The 26,911-nt window shown below is 39.8% G+C and overlaps 1 protein-coding gene across 3 annotated transcripts in view; it reads left to right on the top strand.

Annotated features, from left to right (window-relative positions):
- Positions 1-918: 918 nt before the first annotated feature.
- Positions 919-26,911, top strand: part of LOC143031273 (arylalkylamine N-acetyltransferase 1-like) — a 27,026-nt gene continuing 1,033 nt past the window's right edge. The window contains exons 1-5 of one of the 3 annotated variants that reach the window (XM_076194902.1): positions 919-1,185; positions 2,595-2,699; positions 9,595-9,795; positions 11,268-11,417; positions 12,158-12,378. In XM_076194902.1, coding sequence (XP_076051017.1) covers positions 2,595-2,699; positions 9,595-9,795; positions 11,268-11,417; positions 12,158-12,367 — 666 coding nt within the window. In that variant the 5' untranslated portion in view covers positions 919-1,185 and the 3' untranslated portion in view covers positions 12,368-12,378. The other 2 variants (XM_076194900.1, XM_076194901.1) reach the window with 2 other exon arrangements.

Genomic DNA, 26,911 nt, shown 5'->3' with positions numbered 1-26,911 from the left:
GACCTCAATCCCCACCCGCCTCCTCTCATACATCCTTCAGTGGCCGTCTGCATGCTCGTCTCGGCTCTCCCCATCTCCCTCGCGCATCTCCGCTCTTCCTGGCGCGGGACACAGTCGCAGGCCTTGTCCGATGACAAGATGTCTTGTCATTTGGTCAAATAAAACAAAAAATCCTAAAACACCAAAATGTTTGATCAAACACCAGAAAAATATGACGTCAGTCCTCGCTTCGCTCGCGAGCGACGCGAGGACTGACGTCATATTTTTCTGGTGTTTGATCAAACATTTTGGTGTTTTAGGATTTTTTGTTTTATTTGACCAAATGACAAGACATCTTGTCATCGGAGTTGAATGGGTTAAAAGTTCCTCCCGTTTGTTTGTGCATTTGAGGCAACAACATCTTACGGGGGGGCAGGGTATGGCCGCCACTGGCAACTACAAGCATAGCCTTGGACGCTTACGGCCTTGAGTATGTTGACTAGATTCGAGCAAGCCTGCATTACAAACGAACACTTACCCAAGGTCGCCCTTTCCTCCCTCCCTTCCTCACTCCACCTCCGCTTGCTAACTCGTCCTCCTCCTCCTCCTCCTCCTCTTTCTCATCTAACCCCTCCTCCACCTCCTCTTCTTCTCCTTCCTCCTTCCACTCTGCCTTCTTCTCCTTCTGCCCCTATCACCACCCTCCTCCTCCTCCTCCTCCTCCTCTTCTTCCTTTTACTCCTCCCACTCTTCCTTCTTCTCCTTCTGTACCCATCTTTTTCCTCCTCCTCCTCCTCCTCCTCCTCTTTTTAACTCGTCTCGTCTTCGTCGTTGTGATCCTTCTCCATTCCCTCCTTTACCTTTTCCTCCTCTTCCCCCCGCCCCACCCCTACGGAGCAGAGTCACCCAGATTCCTCCGATGGTCGGGGGGCGAGCAGCGAGGTCGTGCAGGTCCACAAGATGACAACATGGCAAGCCTAGGAGGTCTTCGAACATTGCCATAGAGATGACTTTGACTTTCATCCAGTTACTAACTGGCGAGGCAGGGAATGGCGACATTTGGCAGCCCCTTGATCAAGGCTTTAATGTATTCCTTCCGCGTACTCTGTACGGACGTGTCCTGAACTCGTCTTCATTGTAGTTCGCTCAGTTGACTCCTAAACGACTTTGAAGAACTAATTGCAGCAAATTAGGTGTGCAGTCCGGGTAAGGAAGTGTCCATCGTGTGATTTCTTTCCCTCCGTGTAAAACAACATTGTAGTGACAGCTTGGATGTACTTTACTGGGACAATGGAACGTTGAAAAGACTTTTCGATACACACGATAAGAGGATTGTGGAGCCCTCCCACCCCCTTCCCGCCGGGCTACTAGGTGCCTCAAGCCAAAAAAAAAAAAAAAAAGAGAGAGAGAGAGAGAGAGAGAGAGAGAGAGAGAGAGAGAGAGAGAGAGAGAGAGAGAGAGAGAGAGAGAGAGAGAGAGAGAGAGAGAGAGAAAATGCATTCATTATTAACTGTATCATGTGGTCGTGAGATATTGAGTATGCCCTTTGCAGTTGCTCTTACTTCTAAAACTGAGCCATATATTATATTACTGTTTAAGTACAATTCCTGGTAAAATGCAAATGATATTTGTTACCTGTGATATTTCCATTGGATTCTACGGCCATATAGGTGAAAGGGGACCTATATGATTATATTTGCGTAGAGCATGACCCAAAGGTGTCTCCAGTCCATGGTTTTGTTATCAGGTGATCGTGTCATTGACCGAGTTGCAATAGCCCAGGCACTTTCCTTGCCAAACGTACGATCAACGCTTGGCCAGACTGTGACACCACTGTTGTTACCTTTTCGTTTCGTTTATATACAATAAGCATGTATTCAGTTCCTGCTTATTGAACGTATGTTATTATGTTTGTCTTGCTTAAGAAGGCGCATGTGTTTTTGTTTATGTTTTGGTTTGAAACATTCCCTGGTATTTCACCTGTTGGGGATCTCGTTATGAACCAAATTCGGGAGATGGGAGGGGGAGTTACTATACTCGCTGCAATTAAAACTGGCCGTTAGGGCGGAGCACGAGGATTCTCCCTGTGTTGCCACATATAATTATTTTATAATTTTATTTTATTTTGAAATTTATTTTAAAATCTTATAATGTTGCCACATATAATTATATTATAATTTTTTGTCACACACCACCACTGAGGTAAAAATCAAAGCAATGTTTTCTATACAAAGATTTCGTTTCCTTGAGTCGTGGACATGGCATATGAGCGGGAGAGAGCGACGTTGCCACTTCATCCCTTCTCTGGCCACGCCCCCACACTGCATTCAGAAAGCATTGCTTCCACACGCACGTTCTTGCCATGGATAAATACATTATATATATATATATATATATATATATATATATATATATATAGAGAGAGAGAGAGAGAGAGAGAGAGAGAGAGAGAGAGAGAGAGAGAGAGAGAGCGGGTGGGTGGGCGAGCCGTGCGGGCCGTGTTATATGTGGAGATGTGGCAACACCGGGAAATTCCCTAACCCCGCCTTAGCGGCCACTTCTCGTTGCGTCTACTATAGTGTTGCTGATTTTAACCTCGACGACACCCTCGGCAGATGGCGCCTGCGGAGGACGGCCTAACGTACTCCTTCACAACACCTGACGACGTCGACGACGTTCTCCACTTCTATGAACACGAGTTCGTTCCACGGGAGCCCATGGTAGGACCCATGCACAGCGTGTAAACAAAAGGAGCTAAGATTAAAGGGAAACAAATAGGATAGGTATAGGGGAAGGTGCATGCCTTGTAAGGGTGTAGAAACTTCTCGGTAAACAGACAGATATATAGTCATGTGTGTATGGGCATGGAGGAAATGTGAATATGATTGTGACAGGAACAATGAAAATTATATTTACGAAAATAAACATATATTAAATTTCACTGAACACTGATCACATATCAAAACAAAAAGACAAGGTCTGCTTGACAGGGAGCCAGAATGAATACTACCGCCCCGGCGCCCTGTGACCTGTCACGACGATTTGGCGAGTGAACCGGACTGGTGGTTCCAAAATAGTTTACATAATTCATATTGGACAAGAGTCCTTGGAACACATATATATAATTACAATTAATTTTGTTATATTTATAAATATAATACTGGATGTTTACATAGGTAATAAAGATGTATACATAATTGTGTACATATACGTACGTGTACATGCGATTGTATATCTACACACGCCCACGAGCCGTTGACCAATATATCGCTCGGCCACACCTCGAAATGTCCTCATTGAGGAACAAGAATACAATACAATTTTGGGCATGGCCAGAGAAACACATACTCAACACATTACATATGAAAATTATTTAACTCGGAAATACAAAACTGTACATAGATTTAAACAAGTAAATTAATAGAACAAAACAAAACATACTATACAAAATAGAGTAACTGTACATAGGATATCACACAGGGAAAATAACACAAACACAATACACAAAATAAGAAATTAATTAACTGGCGCCAGTAAAAATTAATGCAATTGCCGGACGTCCGGGACATACACAATACAAAGATACATAAGTTTACAAAAATACAAAAATAGAGATACAAAGACAAGAATTGGATACAAGAAATGGTAAACAATACAAACAATGCTTAAAGCATCTTAATTTACATTGTTTTCATACAGCTAAGGCACAGGGCCTGTGGATCTTAAATTGTAAGTATGGGCAGGTTGTACAGAATTGGGCCCAGGAGGTGGTACAGCAAATGTAGGTATGGCCACCTTGGTTTTCTTTAAGTTGTCAGGATGTACCGTTTCCGATAAGTTACGTGAAGGGTCAAAAATTATGTATTTGTTCTGGTGCAACTTCTGAGTTACAAGAAAAGGGCCTGAAAATTTATGTGCGAGCTTGCTTTTTCGCTCAGGTTGTAATTTAAACACTGTATCGCCTACTTTGAGGGATACGGGTGTGGCTTTGGTCTGGTGCTTTTGAACCATTTGTGAACGAGAGACTTGCAACTTGTCTCGTACAGAAGCATAGATTGATTGAAGAATTTTGCATTGTACCTGCGCGTAATCTTCAATATTATAAACTGGGCATTGTGTATTATGTAAAAGATCATATGGAAACCTTTTCTCAGAACCATAAATTATGTAATGAGGGGTCTTACCTGTAGATTCATTTATGGTGCTGTTAATACAGGCACCAACATGGGGGAGCCAATCTTCCCATGACTCCTGTAAGTCACTATAGAAATGCCTCAGGACGTCAAGAATCTTTTTGTTGGTCCTCTCAACCAGCCCATTAGAGGAAGGGTGATAAGCAGTAATGAAGGTTTGTTTGATGTTATACTGCTGGCAAATGTTGGCCATTATTTCATTCTTAAACTCAGTGCCATTGTCACTGAGTAACACTGAAGGGGTAGTGTAAGGACAGAAAACATGCGTTACCAAAGCATGGGCAACAGCTGGAGCAGATTTACTACGTAAAGGAGCCAAAATCACAAAACGGCTGAAGTGATCTACGCATACTAGAACATACATAGAGCCTTGAGTACTACAGGGTAGTTGTAGAAGATCTATTGCTATTGTCTCGAAAGGACGAGACGGAATAGGATACTCTAAGATAGGGGCAGTTTGCGTGTAGCCTTTGTTCAAAGCACAAGACTTACACTTGGCAACATGAGTGGTAATGTCGAGGCGCATCTTGGGCCAGTAATATTTCTTGCGAGCCATAGCCAGGCTTTTGTCACGGCCTGGGTGGCCAGCTTGAGGGGAATCATGAACAAGAGATAAAACTATAGGAACTAGTGACTCAGGAATCACTAGTTGTGTAACATCTTGCTCATACACTTTCACTTTACGATTAAGAACGTTGTCCTCAAGTGAAAATTGTGATAATGGTACTGGTATCTTCAGGTGGATGTTATCACCCGATTCCAAGGCATATATAACAGCAGACCATACAGGGTCCTGATGTTGAGCTTCTGCTAATTCTTGTAAGTTAAAATTATGTACTCTTTGAATAGCAGCAATTGGTAATTGTCGTGAAAGAGCATCGGCAACATGATTTGCTTTGCCTTGGATATGTTTCATTACTGGATTAAATTCTTCTATGGTTAGAAACCATCTGGCTAGGCGGCCTGAAAGATTTTTGCCTTTGAAAAGTTGTGTGACAGCCATATGGTCTGTGTAAATGGTAATTGGATATCCAAAGATGATATCACGAAAATGTCGTAATGACCATACAACTGCTAAAGCTTCTAAATGAGTTGCCGAATAGCGGGACTCAGCAGAATTGAGTTTTCGGCTGGCATAGGCTATGACATGTGAATGTCGACCATCAATTTGCTGCATAAGCACAGCACCAACACCTGAGCCAGAAGCATCTGTACAAATAATAAAAGGTAGACTATAGTCAGGAAAAGCTAGTACAGGTGCATTAGTAAGAGCATGTTTTAAGGAGTCAAAACTGTTTTGGTGTTCTTCCTGCCACTTGAAGGAAGCATCCTTCTTAAGGAGGCGTGTGAGTGGAGATGCTATGGAAGCAAAGTCCTTTACAAAGGCACGGTAATATCCTGCTAACCCTAGGAAGGAGCGTACCTGTTCAACAGTCTTAGGTGTAGGGAAGTTTTTAACAGCTCTAACCTTTTCATCTGTGGTATGGATACCATTTTTGTCAACTACATGACCTAGAAATTGAATGCTTGCTTTGAAGAAGGAACATTTGGGAAGGTTAAGTTTGAGTCCTGCTTCAGCAAACCTTTGCAATACTAAGGACAACTTTTGGAAATGGTTTTCTATATCCTTAGAGACTAGGATGAGGTCGTCTAGATAAATAAAGAGACCATCACCTATGAGACCATGAAAGATAGTGTTGACAAGACGTTGGCAGGTCAATGGAGCATTTCGCAAACCCATTGGACAACGGAGCCATTCGTAGTGGCCTGATGGAGTTGAGAAGGCTGTCACTTTACGTGACTGTTCTTCTAAGGGTATCTGCCAGAAACCTGCTTTTAAATCTAAGGTGGTAAATACAGTGTTACCTGAACCGATGGATTGTAGCAGATCACTTAACACAGGCAGAGGGTAATGGTCAGGGACAGTAACTTCATTTACCTTTCTGTAGTCTATCACAGGACGAAACGATCCATCCTTCTTGGGTACAAGAAGGAGCGGAGAATTCCATTCAGAATGGGATTCTGTAATGACACATTCTTTCAAAAGTTCGTCGACTAGAGATTGTGCTATGAGACGACGAGAATGGGGCAACCTGTAAGAGGGCACATAAACTGGACGTGTTCCCGGTTTAAGATCAATCCTATGGGTAACACGATCTGTAACACCTAATGGTTCACCAGGCAGGGCTAAAGCCTGCCGCTTTGCTACTAGTAATTCAAGAAGACGTGGTGTTACTTCTGGAAAGTCAGTATGTCCTACATACGTTGCATATTGAGAAGCTAGATGAGAATTGCCATTTGTAACATTAGTGGATTGAACGGCAGCTGCTATAATAGGAGGAGAGTTCTGAAAGGTGTCGACCTCGACAATTTCAAAAGATCCAAGGTTAATACCAGCAGAAAGTGTAAAGGGAACACCAGTGACATTAGTAACTAATGCAATAGTGGTATGATCCTGACCAACAGTGGATAGAGTACCTTCTAGTGCGAGACGTTTGAGACGCGCAGAGTTAGGTAGAGAAAGAACATCAGAGCCAATTGGAGCATCTGAAATTTGCACTGGAATCCTTATGGCAGTAGAGGGTTTTATGTGATGATCACCAATAACAACAGCTGCACAGGAAAGTTTTGAAGAATTTATGGGTGCTGGAACTTTGCACGATAGCTGTGAAGAGTCACTAGTGGAAAAAGTTGATAACTGTTTAGACTGAACGTAGGCGGGTGAAACACATATGGAGACAGGGTTGTCCGTTGCCATAAGAATTGTGTTCTCTAAGCTCACCTTACGCTGTTGAGGGGATATGTTTATGTTGTACTTTGCTAGAGTATCCAAACCTAAAAGGCAATCACATTTGAGAGCAAAGTTGGAAACCACCACAAAATCAACAGAAATAACCTTGGTAGAAGTAGAAAATTTGAGAGGAATAGTAGCTGTGCCATGAATAGGTAATGTAGAGCCTTGGACAGTTTGTATCGTGTCACAAGAAGGAGAAAGTGGAACTCGATAAAGCTCTTTGATAATATTGTATGTAGTGTGGCTCATGATGCTAATTTCTGCTCCAGTGTCTATGACTACTGAAAGAGGTGATTTACGCATGTAGCACTGGAAAGTAAGAAGTGAAGAACTAGTAGCTGTTAAGGGGAGAACTTTCAGAGGAGTCATTGTTACGTTTTGGGATTTGGAAATAGGCGCTGTTGAAAATGGGACTGAGTAGGGGCAGAGGCAACAGTATCTGCTCTAAGTTTCTTGATCCTGAAGCATTGTTCTGAAGTGTGACCACAGGATCCATGGATAAGACAGTCTTTAGGAAGGTGTTGTAGGGACATTTGTGAGAGATCCTGAGGAAGGTGAGAAAGGGGCGTATAGGAATTTCTTTGTTTCCGTGAATTGTGCTGCATTTGGGGAGGGGAGGGTCTGTGAGAGTCTAAGGGAGAAAATTTTGTAGATTGGCGTTCATGACGCTTACGAAGGAAACAACGGTTATAAGTATGTCCTTGTTTGTGACAGTATGCACATGACATGATAGAATCTTCAGAAGAAGAGATACTTTGAGAGTGTGTTGAAAACATGTTAGAACTTGGGGGTGAAGGTAGAGAATGTACTTCAGAAGATTGTTGGTTGTGGACTACTTGGGCTAATGTAGCAAGACGTGGCATTTCTTTTAATTTCTTAGAAAGCCTTGTTGCATAATGAAGGAGAGTTTCATCCTTTGTATAATCTAAGGAAGAAGCGATTCTACGCTCGTGTGGAGTTAGAAATAACATAAATAATAAATATTCTAAGACAAGTTGAAATCTGGCCACTGAAATGTTGTCATTTTCTATCCATTGTAATTGTTTCAAACTGGCTATGGCTTCGGTAACAAAGGTGCTAGATTTTGCCTGTGAGCGCATGAAATTTAACGTTCCGTGACTCACAGTTAGCTGCTCTGCCAGCTTGAAACACCATTGAAATCCTTCTTCTCTACCTGTGTCCCCATACAACTGAAGGAAATTTGTTTTGAATTTATTGTAATCATGGTTAAGTTCAATGGGGTTGAGACAGCTAGCTGACAGCATTTCAGAGGCTAATGAATTGGGGGTAATCTGGGAGCGTATGAACGAGATACGTTCCTTATCCGTGGTAATGTTGGATGATATAATAGCATCCTCGCACATACGAATAAAGAGAGATGCTGTATAAGAAGAATCATTTCCATCGAAAGTCTGTATGGCAGGTTTCTGATGGATGAGATTTAATACGGGTATTTGTGTTACCTGGGATGTTGCAAGTTGATCAGAAGTTGAATCAGATGTTGAATCAGATGGCTCATTGGCCTTAGAACGTGTTGCCTGAGCCATGATGGAGAACGCTGTGTACAACAGTCTAAAAGAAATAATTTTTTAAGCCACCAGCCACACCCGTAAGAAAATTGTATGTAAAAATGAAAATTGTTTATCAAATGTAAAGAACAATTAATTACTATTAATACAATATTAATTTTACAACAAGTTAACATGGAATGTTGGGAAAATAAGAGGTAGCAATATAGCTTTTAGAGCGAAAGGCTACTCGGAACCTTGCACATGGGTTTGAACCTTATAGATAACCATCCAGGTTACTAGGTGGTCTAGGCGACGTGACTAGTGTTGAATCTGCTGGATGATTCACTGGGGGTCCGATGGGGCGTAGATTGTTAGCTACGGCTATTACACAGGAGCAGGTCGCCGGCAGCTTGTCCGTCGGATTCACCATTAACAGCTATTGCAGGGACTAGAAGTTTATAGTTTTTCCACTCTTAATTTAGTTGACGAAGGACTGTCACATTAATTGAAAAACTGTATCCCTGAAATTAAAAAGGTAGGGAAAAACACGACAAACAGAAAACACACGCACATCGAACTAGGCCGGCCTTTAAGTTTTTCAAATTTGTCTTTTTGTTCGTAAAACTATATAGTCTTTCACAAAGTTTTTACAATTTCGCTGCCACCATAATATGTGACAGGAACAATGAAAATTATATTTACGAAAATAAACATATATTAAATTTCACTGAACACTGATCACATATCAAAACAAAAAGACAAGGTCTGCTTGACAGGGAGCCAGAATGAATACTACCGCCCCGGCGCCCTGTGACCTGTCACGACGATTTGGCGAGTGAACCGGACTGGTGGTTCCAAAATAGTTTACATAATTCATATTGGACAAGAGTCCTTGGAACACATATATATAATTACAATTAATTTTGTTATATTTATAAATATAATACTGGATGTTTACATAGGTAATAAAGATGTATACATAATTGTGTACATATACGTACGTGTACATGCGATTGTATATCTACACACGCCCACGAGCCGTTGACCAATATATGATATATATTGAAGTATTTTCGAGTTGAAAATGTTGACCTTCTTAATGGATATCTCTATACAGGCTCTGGGTCTGGGCCTCACCTGGGATCATGAGCGCGATTGTGTGACGTCAGTAACAAACGAGTTGTGCTCGTGTGGAGCCTCAGTTATTGCCAGGGATCCAGCAAAGGACAACAGGATTGTCGGCATAAGGCTTTGCAAGTTCGTGGACAAAGACAGCAGCAAGGACTTCCAGAAAGTCGTAGAGCAATCCACAGGGAAGGTAAGTTTCATGGAGAGGAATGTTTGCCTTAAAGTAATGGAGGGAACCATGTGAATGTAAGCTACATTCAGTTATCGTGATGGATCAACAATGGAGAGCGTGTGGCAAGCGATGGAGTCGTCTCTACCAAGGGTCAGCCATCAGGAATACAGACAACTAGGAGAATGTTACATATATATATATATATATATATATATATATATATATATATATATATATATATATGTGTGTGTATGTATGCTAATAAGAACACGGGTACGTGTGTTCACTTATGCAAAGTAGACCACTTGCAAAAAAAGAAACTAACGAAGCAGAGCGCTTTCGTATATTACATCTTCAGTGCAACAAGTACATAGTGATAGGAATGCATAGAAAATATATACATGATACAAAGGAACAAGGACAGTTTCTTTTTTTTCCAAGTGGTCTACTTTGCATATATATGTATGTATGTATGTATGTAGACACGCAAAGAACAAATCTACTGAGAAGTGTTAATAATTTAGGCCTCATACCCACAACAGACTGGTGCTATTCTCAAGTGTTGCAACTTCAGAGAGAAGACATCTCCATGAGGTACACTGGCTAACTGGACAAAACTGAACCGAAAGAAAAATTAAACCCACTTTCAAAAGATCCTGCGCGTCAAATACGTTTAACTTTTGTCATGCATTCGGCCAATTTGCTGGGTTTGCAGTCCACAGAGTCTGGGAGCTCAGGTTACCAGTAACGCCATAAAAAAAAAAAAGGACCACAGTGACGCTATCACAGTTCACGAGTGTGTAGAAGACAAGATACCATAATACAAAGTCATCAGCGCGTAAGACGAGAATACACGAATTCAAAATGCAAGCACAAACGGTCACTATATTCATATAACCAAACAGGACTTACGACAAATAAAGTGAAAGACGGGGTACAACGAAAGTACACACTATCCTCAAAGATATGACTAGATTAATATATAGAGGTAAATTCAGTACCACGCTCACTCGCGGACAAAAATGCGCTCCCACAAAGTACAAGTGAATTTACAGTAACTTCACTTGCAAGTATCATCCGAGACTGGCTAAGGGAAAAGGCTGACCCAAGGGAGATCACCTCGCATGTTCCTACCAATACTTGTTCAATGTTGGTGTCATCCAATTACTCACCGCGTGGCGCTGGGCGTGCACATGATGAGGTCAAAGGCTGCTTGGACTCTGGTCGCTTCTGTCTATTGAATGCTCGAATGAACTCCAGCATTCGCAGAGGGTATTGGATGGAATGGAGTTGTCCAGTCCACACCAAGTCATCATCATCATCATCGTAGATTGTAGGGGAGTCCAATATTGGGCTGTTTACTTTGCTGTGTCGTGACCTCTGCCATTGGCATCCGGGTGCTTGTTTGAATACGCTGCAAAGCACTCCTCCCCTCTTTCAAACAATTTCCAAATGCGAATCACATTTTCAGAGGTGCCCATTACTTGCAGATGCGAATCTATCTGGAGATCCTGTTGAAGCTGCAGGATGGATTTGACCCCTTCGAGGAGGAGGAGGATGTGGACAAGATCCTCCAGTATGTTTCGCTCGGCGTGGCAAAGAATTACTCCGGGAGAGGGATAGCTGGTAAGATGTGCAAGGTGAGTCAGCAGTCGGGGATGGATGTGGTTCATTGTCCACCAGCGTGGCACAGGTCCGATGCGGTCCTTGTCGTAAGGGTGAGGAGCCTACGTATAACCGGTAAAATCCACTGCTCGTAAACGGATCTGATTTCGATCAGAACTTTAGCGGAATATGGATTTCTTTTAAACTGAAATAGCTTCTACATGTCGTTTCGGTAGCGACTACTCGAATACTGGCCCGATTCGAAGAAACACTCGTACTGCATAAAACCAGGTACAGCTTTTGTGTACCATTTAGTACATACAAAAAAGGGCTGCACACAAACGTCAATTAATAAACAAATTACAGCGTTTTACATAATGCGTTTACATCAGCACTTCATGTGTTTCGTACAGGTGCAATAGAACATCCGACGGCTGACCTGAGGAAAGGCCAAGAATTACTTTTCATATTGTTTGAGGCTGGAGTGCTTGTGAGAACATTTGCTAAATCTGAGAAGGTACATTGTTAGTTGTGTTGGGGGATCGTTCATCAGGGTGGCTACTGGAATTTAGGACGTTCACTCATATTGTACTAGCTATATTGGAGTATGATATTTCCAGTAAGGAATGGGCCAAGAAGGTTTGAAAAGAGCTGTAGAAGATGAGATACGTCTCTCAGAGGTTATGTTTAAAGGTGAAATGAAAAACTGCATCTTAAAAGCACCATTCCATCGTCTAAGTTGAGTCATGAGACGTTTACACAATTTCTCCAACAGATGAGTGAGGAGCGGGCGAAGGAACTGGGCGCCCAGTACGTTCGAGTGGAAGCCACCAACCTCAGGAGTCAGAAGGTCTTCCGAAGACTGGGTCTCGAAGTTCGAGATTCCATTGACTATGCGACCTACGAAGTGGACGGTGAAAAGGTCTTTGACGTGTCAAAGATGGGGGAGTCCACCTGCATCCAGTCGATGACCAAGAAGCTTTAGCTCAGTCCTAGGTAATCCACCTTCCACTTTGTAGTGCGAAAAGGATCATGTTTTACAGCTTTCTACCGCGTCAACGAAGGCAATCCTACTCACCCCATAGTCTGGAATGATTTATACTGTTCAATTTACGGTACACTTGACTTATATAAAGAATAATGTTAATACAGTGTTGTTTATGCCCTCGAGTAGCACTTTTCGTTAAAAATACATTAAACGGTATAATCAACAGTTCGATCAAGGAAGAGGACTGCATGGAATCTATTTGGATAGAGATTATAAGAATAAGAAAGTTATTATTGGCGTCTTGTATAGACCTCCTAACCTCAACATTGGGGAGACTGATTCCCTGATTCATGAAATTCACAGAGCGTCCCAGTACAAAAACGTTGTGATCATGGGAGATTTTAATTATAGAAAAATTGACTGGGAAACTTTAGTAGGAGATAATGAAGTAAAGAAATTCCTAGATGTGGTGCAGGATAATTTCCTAAAACAAGTGATTACCGATCCTACGAGGGGACAAAATACCCTGGACTTAATTATAACAAATAATGAGTACCAAATTAGCAGCGTAATAGTGGGAGATAGTCTAGGCTCTAGCGATCGTCAAGAAATAAGATTTAATGTTATTTGGGAAAAATTAAAAAGTACGAATAACGTTCAAGTACTAGACTTCAGGAAAGCCAACTTTGACAATATAAAAACCTATTTGAAATTGAATACGAAATGTCATGCGGACGTTTCAAACATTGTCGGTTCTCGTTGCGGGGCTGGGAGTCAGGTCGGGACTAAGAGCCGGGTCACGGAGGGTAATATGCATACCTTAGGTCAGGTCATTTGGGGGCGAGGGCCCAACAGTCAGGTCAGCGATTTAGAAGAAATGTATAGCAATCTAACTGATCTAATTATTAATGCACAAAACACATTTATTCCCCTAAAGTCAATACGGAAAAATAGTAATACTCCCAAGTGGATGACGAACAGATTGAAACATGAGATCGGAATGAAAAGAGGGCTTTACGTAAAAATAAATAACGGGGAATCACACCTTAGATCGAGATATAACGAAATGGCTAAGCTGGTTAAAAGGAATACACGTACAGCGAAACGTAATTATGAAATCAAGGTTGCCAGTCAAGCAAAATCCAACCCAAAGGGCTTCTTTCACCTCTATAGAACAAAAAATAAAGAAAGAATAGGACCAAGTAAAAACGATGAAAATATCATGATAGATTCGGAGGGAAAAATGAGTGAGGAGTTTAACAATTATTTTCTATCGGTGTTTATTAATGAGAGGTTTGATAAAGTACCTGACTGCGATCCGATTTTCAGAGGGGATGAAGAAAGTAGTCTATCTAATATCAGCATTAGTAAAGAAGAAGTAGTCAAGCAGATTGACAGACTTAAAGCTACAAAATCTCCGGGTCCAGACGAAATTTTTCCAAGAAAGCTTAAGGAGTGTAAATTTGAAATCTGCGACCAGTTGACTGAAATATTCCATAAATCGGTTTTGTTCCAACTGCTTGGAGGCAGGCAAACGTTGTTCCTGTTTTTAAGAAGGGAGATAGATCGTCTATATGCAACTACAGGCCAATCAGTTTGACATCGGTTATAGGAAAAATGCTTGAATCAGTAATAGTAAATAGACTCAGAGAACACATCAAAAGAGATCATTTAATTCGTGATTCACAGCATGGTTTCTCCAAGGGTAAGTCATGTGTGAATCTTCTATCCTTTTACACAAAAGTATATAGGGCGTCAGATAACAATGATAATTACGATGTTATTTACCTTGACTTTAGCAAAGCGTTCGACAAGGTGCCACACCAGAGACTACTAAATAAAATCAAAGCCCATGGCATAGGAGGAAAAGTGTTAGAATGGATTAGAGCTTGGATTAGTAACAGAAAACAGCGGGTCACCATAAATGGAATAAAATCTAGGTGGGGCAATGTTACTAGTGGGGTCCCCCAGGGCTCGGTTTTGGGTCCCTTGTTGTTCATTATGTACATAAACAACTTAGACGATGGGATAAATAGTGATGTTAGTAAGTTTGCGGACGACACTAAAATAGGACGCCTAATTAGGTCAGGAGACGACGCAGAGATTCTGCAGGATGATCTTAATAAATTGTTAACATGGTCGGTAAAATGGCAAATGAACTTCAATATCCCTAAGTGTAGCGTGTTAAGCGTAGGGCTACACAACCCCGAAAATGGATACAACTTAGATAAACATGTTTTTAGAAAAATCTGAGTGCGAGAGAGACTTGGGAGTTCTGGTGAGTCCGGACCTTAAACCAGAAAGCAGTGCATTAGCACCAGAAATAAAGCTAACAGAGCATTAGGTTCCATTGCTAGGACGGAAACGAATAGAAGTGCAGAGGTAATTATTAAACTCTATCTAGCGATAGTTAGACCCATCCTTGACTATGCAGTACAGTTTTGGTCTCCGTCCTACAGAATGGACATAAATTCACTAGAATCAGTATAGAGAAGAATGACCAAAATGATACAAGGACTCGGAAATTTGCTTTACGAAGAGAGTCTTAGGCACCTAAACTTACACTCTCTGGAAAGACGCAGAGTGCGGGGTGATCTAATAGAAGTGTTCAAGTGGATCAAAGGCTATAACAAGGGTGAAGCAAACAAGGTCATCATAATAAAACAACAGGGCAGGACTCGCAGTAATGAGTATAAACTGGACAAATTTAGATTTAAGAAGGAAATAGGCAAGAATTGGTTTAGTAGTAGGGTGGTCGATGAATGGAATAAACTTAGTAACCATATAGTAAGCGCTGAAACTATCAGTTGTTTTAAGAAACGATTAGACAACTTTATGGATGGGGATGACAGGTGGTGATGGATACGGAGCTGCCTATTGTAGGCCTTATGGTCTCTTGCAGTCTCCTTTATTCTTATGTTCTTATACCATCGCCTTTGCCTAAGGGGTACAGTAACAGCTTTTAAGAGTGTAAAAAAGACCTGAGTGGTCAACCGTGGAAGCTAACCACTATATCTTGTATGTGTGTGTGTGTGTGTGTGTATGTGTGTGTGTGTGTGTGTGTGTGTGTGTGTGTGTGTGTGTGTGTGTGTGTGTGTGTGTGTGTGTGTGTGTGTGTGTGTGTGTGTGTGTGTGTGTGTATTCACCTCGGATCTGCTGCAGTCTCTGTCGAGACAGCCAGACACCATCCTACGGCAGTGAGCTCAGAGCTCATTATTTGCCGATCTCTGGGTAGGTCTGAGACCACTCACACACCACACACCGGGACAGCAAGGTCACAACTCCTTGACTAACGTCCCGTACCTACTCACTGCTAGGTGAACAGGAGTTACACGTGAAAGGAGACAATCCCAACTTATCTCCGCCCGGCCGGGGAATCGAACCCCGGTTCTCTGGCTTGTGAGGCCAGTGCTTTACCAATCCGCCACCGAGCCGTGTGTGTGTGTGTGTGTGTGTGTGTGTGTGTGTGTGTGTGTGTGTGTGTGTGTGTGTGTGTGTGTGTGTGTGTGTGTGTGTGTGTGTGTGTGTGTGTGTGTGTGTGTGTGTGTGTGTGTGTGTGTGTGTGTGTGTGTGTGTGTGTGTGTGTGTGTGTGTGTGTGTGTGTGTGTGTGTTGTATGTGTGTGTATGTGTGTGTGTGTGTGTGTGTGTGTGTGTGTGTGTGTGTGTGTGTGTGTGTGTGTGTGTGTGTGTGTGTGTGTGTGTGTGTGTGTGTGTGTGTGTTTCTTGTTTCCCTTGGTGGGTTGGTTACTTGTCCTTGGAATCGACACACACACACACACACACACACACACACACACACACACACACACACACACACACACACACACACACACACACACACACACACACACACACAGTATATATACGTTTTGTATGTATGTGTCTTGCATGCATGTGTATGAAAGTTTTACATTGTACGTATGTAAAGTTTTCTTCTGTGTATTTTCATGTGTATGTGTATCTATTGTGTATGTATGTATGTATGTAAGTATGTATGTAGGTAAGTATGTATGTAGGTAAGTATGTATGTATGCAGAAAGTGCACATCTGTGTGTCATGTAATTCTTATGCACATACACACTTGATCACTGTATGTGGGATTCACAATGGTCTTGGATAACGTGTTGGACTCATGATCGACAACTACTACCCTTCCGGAAGAGAGCTCAGAGCTCGTATGACCGATCTATGGGTAATGCTTTGACCTTACACACACACACACACACACACACACACACACACACACACACACACACACACACACACACACACACACACACACACACACACACACACACACACACACACACACACACACACACACACACACACACACACACACAACTCCCCTCCCACGAGAGTTGGAGTAACGACTCGCAGCGCAGCGTTACTAAAATTATTTCAGCCCTGGGCGGGATTCGAACCCGGACCGCCGTAGTAGCAGCCGGGAACTCTAGCACTGCGTCATCGTGTGTGTGTGTGTGTTTGTGTGCGTACGTATGTGTGTGCATGTGTGTGTATTCTTAAGCTGATGTGTACAATCATGTACACACATGAGAAGAAGAAGAAGTGTGACAGAAACCTTTAGGATGAGGAAGAGGAAGAGGAGGAGGAAGACGAGGAAAAGGAAAAGGAGGAGGAAGAGAGCAAAAGAAGAAGGAGAAGAAGAAGAGAGGTGGAGGAAGATTATGAGGAGGAGGAGGAGGAAAGAGAGGAGGAGGAGAGGGAAGAGGAGGAAGAAGGAAGAGACGAGGAGGAGGAGGAGAGAAGGCAGAGGAGGAGGAAGAGGAAGGGAGGAGGAGGAGAAGAAAGAGAGGAAGAGAGGAAAGAGAAGGAAGAGGAAGAAGAGGAGAAGGAGGAGGAGGAGAAGGAAGAGGAGAGAAGAAGAAGAGAGGAGGAGAGAAGAGGAGGAAAAGGAAGAGGAGAGAGGAGGAGTAGGGAGGGGGAGGAGGAGGATGAGGGAAGTATAAACAGGGGGAGCTTAGTAGAAAATTAGGGGGAAGATAGCCTTGTGAGTTTGTTGGGGAGGATCATTGAGAAGATGGAGGAATAAGAGAGGAGAGGGGGGTAAATGAGGTTTGAGGGGGGAGAGGATATGGGGGGATAGGGAAGGGGGGAAGAAAGTGTTTTAAGAGGAAGAGGTTGTTGGCTGCTGAGGCCATTTAAAAATAGCCCCCCCATTCCCCCATAGACTCCCCCCCCCAGTGGGTGGATGTGGGGAGGAAGTGGAGGTGGAGGAGGGGGGGGTCGTTAAGGACAGATCTACATATGTTATGGAGGGGGAGGAGGAGGAGAGGGAGAAAGAGGAAGGGGAGGGGAAAGAGGAGGAAGGAGAGGAGAAGGAGGAGGAAGAATAGGAGGAGTAAGAGGAGGTAGAAGAAAAGGAGGAGGGGAGGAGGAGGAAGGGGAAGAGTAAGAGAAGGAGGGGAGGAAGAAGAAAAGTAGGAGGAGGAGGACAAGGCAGAGGAAGAGGAGGAGGAGTGGGAAGAATAAGAAAAAGAAGGATGATGTGGCACACACACACACACACACACACACACACACACACACACACACACACACACACACACACACACACACACACACACACACAAACTTCTTAGCTTCTTTTGTCCCACAAAAAATAAATCATAATTATGTTATTATATCACCTCTTTCTCTTGTTATTTATTTATTTATTTATGTGTGTTTTGTGTATCAAAGTACGAACCATTTTTTCTCTAGATTAATTTCCACTCTAGGTTCGATTCCTATATTCTACCTAGAGTCTAGATTGTAGACCTTAGAAATTAAGAAAATATATATCACAATAATTGAAAAAAAATGTGTGTGTGTGTGTGTGTTTACGTATGTACGCGTGTGCGTGGGAAACTGTCCTCAAGTACTGGCGGGCCGTATAACACACAAAGCGTTGGTGTACATCTTATGACGTCACCACGTGACTCACCAATGAGATTGACTCACTAACCATGGATGACGTTATGGCAACATCGTCGTGTTGCCATATGACAAAAAGATAACAATTTAAGTAATTGTTCGAGAATCCTTTATAATTAAAGGATCGACCTTCTTATACCCATTAGAAGCCTTTGTGGACCTTATTTGTTTATTTATTTATTATATATATTTATTTCTATTTAATAATTTATTTTACTTAATTCTTATCTATTAATTTATATATTTATTTATTTATTTATCACTTTTGTTCTGTTGTCATTATGTTACCATTAATGATATCGTTATTGATATTAATGTATAATTATCTAATTGTTATTGTTTATTATTGATTACATTATTAGTTATTGTTATTGTCATTATTATCAATTATTATTACTATTATTATCATTATTATTGTTGTTGCTGTTGTTGTTATTACTATTATTATCATTATTACTATTATTATTACTATTGATATTATTATTAATATTATATTTATTATTATTGTCATTATCACTGTTTTTATCTTCATTATCACAATCGTTCTGAATTACCTCTAACCTGAACCATGTGCCAGGAGACGGGGATGACCTAAGAAAGGAAGGGACAACGAATGTTTGTATATATATATATGCAGTGACACGGCTACCCCCCTGATATCAAGGGGGAATAGGCATTTTAGTACATACTGTTATTCATGTACTTATCTAATTTTTATCATTTGTTTGTTCTCCATTTATTCATATGTTTATTATTTTTTTTTATTATTATCTATCTATTTATTTTTCTATTTATAATCTATTTATCTATAATTATCTGTTTATCGATTTATTTCGTTTATTTTTATTATTTATTTTCATTTATCTAATTATTTTTATTTATTCATTGATTAATCTATTAAATTATTTATTAATTTATTTAGATAAAAAGGTCGAAGTAGACTCTCCACTCTACCCACTTCCTCATTGGTCTCTTTGAATTAATAAATGAAATAATATATGATGAATGATCAATAATAGTGTAAGGTTTCCAGGTACTTTTTTGTTAGTAATATCTATCTATATTAATCTATATTAATTTCGATCTATATTCTATATATTTTTGTTTTTGATTGATGTACATTTACTGTATATATTGAGTGCAATTTGTTTTATTAAGTTTATTTTGTTTAATAATTTTATTCATTTATTTATTTATTCACTTATTTACATATTGTTTTTATGTGTTTTAATTTTTAGTCATTCCTTTATTTTTTTTATTAATTCTATTTGTATTTTTATGTTTTTTATTATTATTATCTATATTCCCAAGGGACAAAAACACCTTTACGGGTTTTGGGGGGAAAAAATATCGACTGTATTTACGTCATGTGTGAAGGAAGTCGATGTGAGGAAATTACTACGGTATTTCTTTCCCGTTGAAGGAACTCAATGTGGGATTTTTTTTTTTTTTTTCTTATATAAGACGCGAATAAAAAAAAATAATAGAATATTTTTCTGCCAAATGTGAAGGAAGACATCGACATAGAAAATCAAAATCAACGGCATTTTGACTAATGTGATGGAAATCGACGGCATTTTTGCCTAGTGTGTACATGAAAATCGACGGTAATTTTGATTAGTGTGTAGATGGAAATCGACGGCAGTTTTGCCTAGTGTGAAGGGGGAAATCGACGGCAGTTTTGCCTAGTGTGAAGATGGAAATCGACGGTATTTTTTGCCCTATGTGAAGGAGGAAATCAACGGCATTTTTGCCTTGTGTGAAGATGGAAATCGACGGTATTTTGGCCTAGTGTGAAGATGGAAATCGACGGTGTTTTTTGCCTAGTTTGAAGATGGAAATCGACGGTGTTTTTTGCCTATTTTAAGACGACATGAAAGGGAAATCAAGATGTCATAGTATCAGGGAGCGACATTTTCGGGTCAGCACGTGGCCTCACGTAACACTGAACGAAACATTCTGAGAATGCCGTGTAGAGAAAATATTTTTAAGAAGAAAAGACAATGAATTTTGACAATTGTGTTCTTATTACATTCTAAGAAAATCCTCAAATACATGTAGAGAGAAACGTTTTAAAAATATAGAAGAGACGATGAATTTTGACAATTGTGTTGAACGAAACATTCTGAGAAATTTTTTAAACACGTGGAAAGATGTTTTAAATATATATAATAGATTTTGATGCGACGTGACGTCATAACGTCGGTATCAGAGCGCGGGAAGATCTTTCGGTCCTTGTGTATGGTCATCGCGAATAAAACAAAAAATAAACGATTTTTCTGCCAAATGTGAAGGAAGACATCGACATAGAAAACCAAAATCGACGGCATTTTGCCTAGTGTGAAGATGGAAATCGACGGTATTTTTGCCTAGTGTGTACATGAAAATCGACGGTAATTTTGCTTATTGTGAAGATGGAAATCGACGACATTTTTGCATAGTGTGAAGGACGAAATCGACGGTATTTTTGCCTAGTGTGAAGGAGGAAATCGACGGAATACTTGCCTAGTGTGTAGATGGAAATCGACGGCAGTTTTGCCTAGTGTGAACATAGAAATCAACGGTATTTTTGCCTAGTGTGTAGATGGAAATTGACGGGATTTTTGCTTAGTGTGAAGGAAGAAATCGACGGTATTTTTGCCTAGTGTGAAGATGAAAATCAACGGCATTTTTGCCCTGTGTGAAGGAGAAAATCAACGGCATTTTTGCTTAGTGTGAAGATAATAATCAACGGTATTTTTGCCTAATGTGAAGATGGAAATCAATGGTAGTTTTGCCTAGTGTGAAGATGGAAATCGACGGTATTTTTGCCCTGTTTGAAGGAGGAAATCGACGGCATTTTTGCCTTGTGTGAAGATGGAAATCGACGGTATTTTGGTCTATTGTGAAGAAGATGGAAATCGACAGTGTTTTTGTCTAGTTTGAAGAAGAAAATAGACGGTGTTTTTTGCCTAGTTTAAGACGGCGTGAAAGATGTCTTGGTATGAGGGAGCGAAATTTTCAGGTCAGCAAGTGGCCTTACGTAACACTGAATGAAACCTTCTGAGAAAGACGTGTAGAGAAAAATGTTTTAAGAATATAGAAAAGACGATGAATTTTGACAATTGTGTCCTTATTAGAACTGAGCGAAACATTCTGAGAAAATCCATCCATGTAGAAACGTTTTAAAAATATAGAAGAGACGATGAATTTTGACAATTGTGTTGAATGAAACATTCTGAGAAATTTTCTAAACACGTGGAAAGAAAGATGCTTTAAAAATATGAAAAATATGATGGATTTTGATGCGACGTGACGTCATAACGTCCGCATCTGAGCGCGGGAAGATTTTTTGGGTCATGGCGAATAAAACAAAACATAAAAGATTTTTCTGCCAAATGCGAAGGGAGACATCGACATAGAAAACCAAAATCGACGGTATTTTGCCTAGTGTAAAGATGGCAATCGACGGCATTTTCGCCTAGTGTGTACATGAAAATCGATGGTAATTCTGCTTAGTGTGTAGATGGAAATCGACGGCATTTTTGCTTAGTGTGAAGGACGAAATCGACGGTATTTTTGCCTAGTGTGAAGATGAAAATCGACGGCATTTTTGCCATGTGTGAAGGAGGAAATCGACGGCATTTTTGCTTAGTGTGAATATAGTAATCGACGGTATTTTTGCCTAGTGTGAAGATGGAAATCTACGGCAGTTTTGCCTAGTGTGAACATGGAAATCGACGGCAGTTTTGCCTAGTGTGAAGATGAAAATCGACGGTATTTTTGCCATGTGTGAAGGAGGAAATCGACGGCATTTTTGCTTAGTGTGAATATAGTAATCGACGGTATTTTTGCCTAGTGTGAAGATGGAAATCTACGGCAGTTTTGCCTCGTGTGAACATGGAAATCGACGGCAGTTTTGCCTAGTGCGAAGATGAAAATCGACGGTATTTTTTGCCATGTGTGAAGGAGGAAATCGACGGCATTTTTGCTTAGTGTGAATATAGTAATCGACGGTATTTTTGCCTAGTGTGAAGATGGAAATCTACGGCAGTTTTGCCTCGTATGAACATGGAAATCGACGGCAGTTTTGCCTAGTGTGAAGATGAAAATCGACGTCATTTTTACCATGTGTGAAGGAGGAAATCGACGGTATTTTTGCTTAGTGTGAATATAGTAATCGACGGTATTTTTGCCTAGTGTGAAGATGGAAATCGACGGCAGTTTTGCCTAGTGTGAAGGGGGAAATCGACGGCAGTTTTGCCTAGTGTGAAGATGGAAATCGACGGTATTTTTGCCCTGTGTGAAAGAGGAAATCGACGGCATTTTTGCCTTGCGTGAAGATGGAAATCGACGGTATTTTGGCCTAGTGTGAAGATGGAAATCGACGGTGTTTTTGCCTAGTTTTAAGATAGAAATCGACGGTGTTTTTGCCTAGTTTAAGACAACATGAAAGGGAAATCAAGATGTCATGGTATCAGGGAGCGACATTTTCAGGTCAGCACGTGGCTTTACGTAACACTGAACGAAACATTCTGAGAAAGCCGTGTGGAAAAAAATGTTTTGAGAAGATAGAAAAAACGCTGAATTTTTGACAATTGTGTTCTTATTAAAACTGAGCGAAACATTCTGAGAAAATCCTTAAATACATGTAGAGAGAAACGTTTTAAAAATATAGAAGAGACGATGAATTTTGACAATTGTGTTGAACGAAACATTCCGAGATTTTGTTAAACACGTGGAGAGAAAGATGTTTTGAAGATATAAAAAATATAATGGATTTTGATGCGACGTGACGTCATAACGTCAGCATCAGAGCGCGGGAAGATTTTTCGGTCCTTGTGTATGGTTATCGCGCGTAGGCAACTTTTTCCTTGACTTTTGACGATGAAGACATATTTCTGTATTTTGAGGACCAAAAACTCGATGGAAATAATCAGGAAACTTTATATATATACATATATAAACATATATATATATATATATATATATACATATATATATATATATATATATATATATATATATATATATATATACAAAAATAGCGTTTTCTATCGACGTCACGAAAATAATGACGGCAATGGAGCGCGGTGCATTGTGGGATTAATGACGTCTTTCCCAATGTGAGAATCTAAAAATTAGTGTTTTTCTTTTTCTTTTTGTCATCTATGCATGAGCACAGTTGTATGATGAAGCAGTTGTTACACATAGATTATATTTCTGACAACATATCCACCAAAATGTAAATATTTCTTTTCCAAACTCACCCTTTTTGGCGCATTTCCTTTACTGCACAGTATCTACATTAAATACAATGTCTTCGTTTGATTAATTCTTCCCGAAAGAACCTAATATTGCAAATTAATTGACAAAAGTAATTATAAAGATACTAAGTATCAAGATGATAATATAATGTTAATCATCAAAATTCGCAAACACAATAGCAAATGTACTCGTACCTCCATTTGAATAACGACAATATGACTTCCGTTGCAGACATCTAGACGTCTCTAAGGACATATTCAACAGCATATGACGGAAAGATAATTTGTTGTTTGGAGATTTGAAAAATTAAATTTTGTAACCATATATCAAAATCCCACGAATCAAAATGCCATAGTCAATATTATCCCATTGTTCATAATCCCACACATAATATTCCAGGATGTTGATAGTATTAAACACTATATTTATGTTAAAGTATAATTTCATTTGATAATTTTATTAATGAATATAGGCCTAGGTTAATTGGCGTAGGATTTTAACCAATGGGATTATGACCTTATGGGACTCTGTCATGGATTCGACACAGGCAAGGTCATCATATCAAGACAACAGGTCAGGACTCGCAGTAATGGATTTAAACTGGACAAATTTAGATTAAGTTGTTTTAAGAAACGGTTAGACAACTTTATGCACGGGGATGACAGGTAGTAATGGACATGGAACTGCCTAGTGTAGGCCACATGGTCTCTTGCAATCTCCTTCGTTCTTATGTTCTTATCCCACTGGGCGCCGACGACCATTGAGAGTTTGACGACAATTATTAAAAGATCAAACTATTTGTAACGAAAATTCCCTTAACGATAAGAAATATAAAATAATTAAAATAATAATATATATTTTGGGATCCGGTGAATTCACCGACAACAATACATCGATATACACAATTCATCGAAAAATAAAAATATTCTAATTTGAACTATATAACTAGGTTGTGTCTTCATACTTGATTTAGCATATACCTCTGATAATGAAATAATTACTTTCACAACCTTTATTTAGGATGAAGAATTTCTTTTCGTAGTATTTATCAAGAATAGTTCAAATTCTTTAATGACAGAACTATTGAAAATGACAAATTAGTTTAAACTAAACTTAGAACTATAAACTGGTTTACTTGAAATTATAAAGCTAGGTTATGGGCTATTGCCCGCAAATAGTCAACGACGTTGCTATATATGAAGGATATCTTTCTACAATTTTTTTTTATCCGTTCAGAAGAGTCACGATATTTCTTTCTTTGTGGTTGAGATGAAGTACCAGCCAAGTATTGATCGACTTTGACTTCATTATAGTTTTGTTCCTTGATTTAGCACACTTTACCTTTGATAATGAAATAGTTACTTTCATAGCCTTTATTTAGGATACTACAAAAACAAGGTAGAATTTCTTTTCGTATCTATTAAGAATCGTTCAAGTTCTTTAATGACAGAACTATTAAAAATGACAAATTAGTACTTAAAAAAAACTATGGCATAGGACATTTGAGACATAGGTTGCTGGACACCGCCCTAATATTTGGATTTTTTTTCGACTGCCTCAAGAAAGAACAAAACTATAATGAAGTCAAAGTCGATCAATACTTGGCTGCTACTTCATCTCAACCACAAAGAAAGAAATATCGTGACTCTTCTGAACGGATAAAAAAACATTGTAGAAAGATATCCTTCATATATAGCAACGTCGTGGATTATTTGCGGGAAACATGTTTGTCAAATGTGTATAAAGTGATGTTTGACCATGTGAATGGTTGTCAAACATGTTTCTCAAACGTGTTTGAAGTGAAGTTTGACAAACCGTTTGACCGTGTGAATGGTCCTTTCGAGGGGGTTTACAGTGATGTGTGAATGTGTGAACGGGGTATTTGGTTGTCGAACACGTGTTCGACAACCAAATACCCCGTTAGACCGTGTTAAACCCCCTCTTATACTTGAATATCTCCCTTAGACATGTCGATTTGTACACAAACATTTCACGTCGATACGTTTAGTCGACACGTTTAGTCAAACGGTTTGTCAAACACGTTTGACAGACGTGTTTGAAGTGACGTTTGACCGTGTGAATATCAAACTGTTTGTCAAACGTATTTGAAGTGATGTTTGACCGTGGGAATGTTTGACAAGCCGTCTGTCAAACATGTTTGTTGAATGAATGGAAAGTAATGATACAAGATCCATTTTAACATTCTTGTAAGTTTTGACTATTTCGTTACATAGTGATGGATATGTATATGTTTATGTTAAATATAATTTTTCTTTCCAAGCATTCTACCTATCATAACTGATCGTTTTGGAGTTGTATGGTCCTCCATACGTGCCACATGCCCAGCCCATCTTAGTTTTGTTCTGCTTATAAATGTTGAAAATAATAATAAAGAAAATGAAACTAAAGTCTGCATGTAAAGGTGACACACATCCCTCCCTCCCCCTAACACATGCTGTTCCACAACTGCAGGTTCACATATTCTTATCTTTTGCATACTCGTAGATGTAACAGTTCCACATTTTGTGTCGAAAATGGTCTCTTTTTCAATGATTTTTGTTTGTTTAGGGGGGTGTTGAAAATTAAATTGGCCCTTTCTAGTGGTCATTACCTTTTTTTTGTTCATTGTTTGAAATTACTCTCATAAATTCCACATTGATGGGCGTAATGTGTACATTGTATTGAGATTGGTGATGAAAAAAAAAATCACGTTTTCTTAATCCCAAGTTTTATTTAATTTTGTTTTATGATTTTTTTTTTTTTTACACGTCCAAATTTGTTCAGATATTAGATACCAAGTATATGAAAACAGGTGTAAGTACTTGATTGATCCCTCCACATATGTGTATCTACCTTATCCAAAGAGACATCAGACACATTATAAAATAAACTAGTAATTGACCTTTTTAGTCAGGACTCAGCTGCTGCAACAAGTGTAGATACTGCATATGGGCCAATATGGCTACCCTACAAAATTTACTCTTAGTATAATCTTCAAAGATTAAACGCTCCAAATTTCCTTGTCATGAATGGTTAAACATAAACATGAAATAGGATATACAATAAGGTGGTATGCACAAAGTAATCCTGGTCTATGGGCCTGGAAGGAAAAAGCAAGAAGAGAGAGAGTGCAAGGAAGGAAGGAAGGAAGGATAGGGGCAAATGGAGCCTTCGATCTTGGCATGGCCGTCCCCTGGAGGGGGCAGGGGGGAGGGAGGGAGTTCCACACCTGTAGCAGTGGCAAACCTAAGACCCTCATACTCCTGGTACAATAACAGCTCTCCCCCTAATCCCTTGTAACAAAAACACTGTTACTTGCTTTATTGAAAAAAAAGTCATTTTCTTCCCTTTGAAGA

The sequence above is a fragment of the Oratosquilla oratoria genome, chromosome 12, assembly GCF_046742065.1.
Source record: "Oratosquilla oratoria isolate Oo_2021 chromosome 12, ASM4674206v1, whole genome shotgun sequence".
In the NCBI taxonomy this organism is placed as follows: Eukaryota; Metazoa; Arthropoda; class Malacostraca; order Stomatopoda; family Squillidae; genus Oratosquilla; species Oratosquilla oratoria.
The sequence above is the reverse complement of the archived record's forward strand: the minus strand, read 5'-3'. Positions and strand labels throughout refer to the sequence as shown.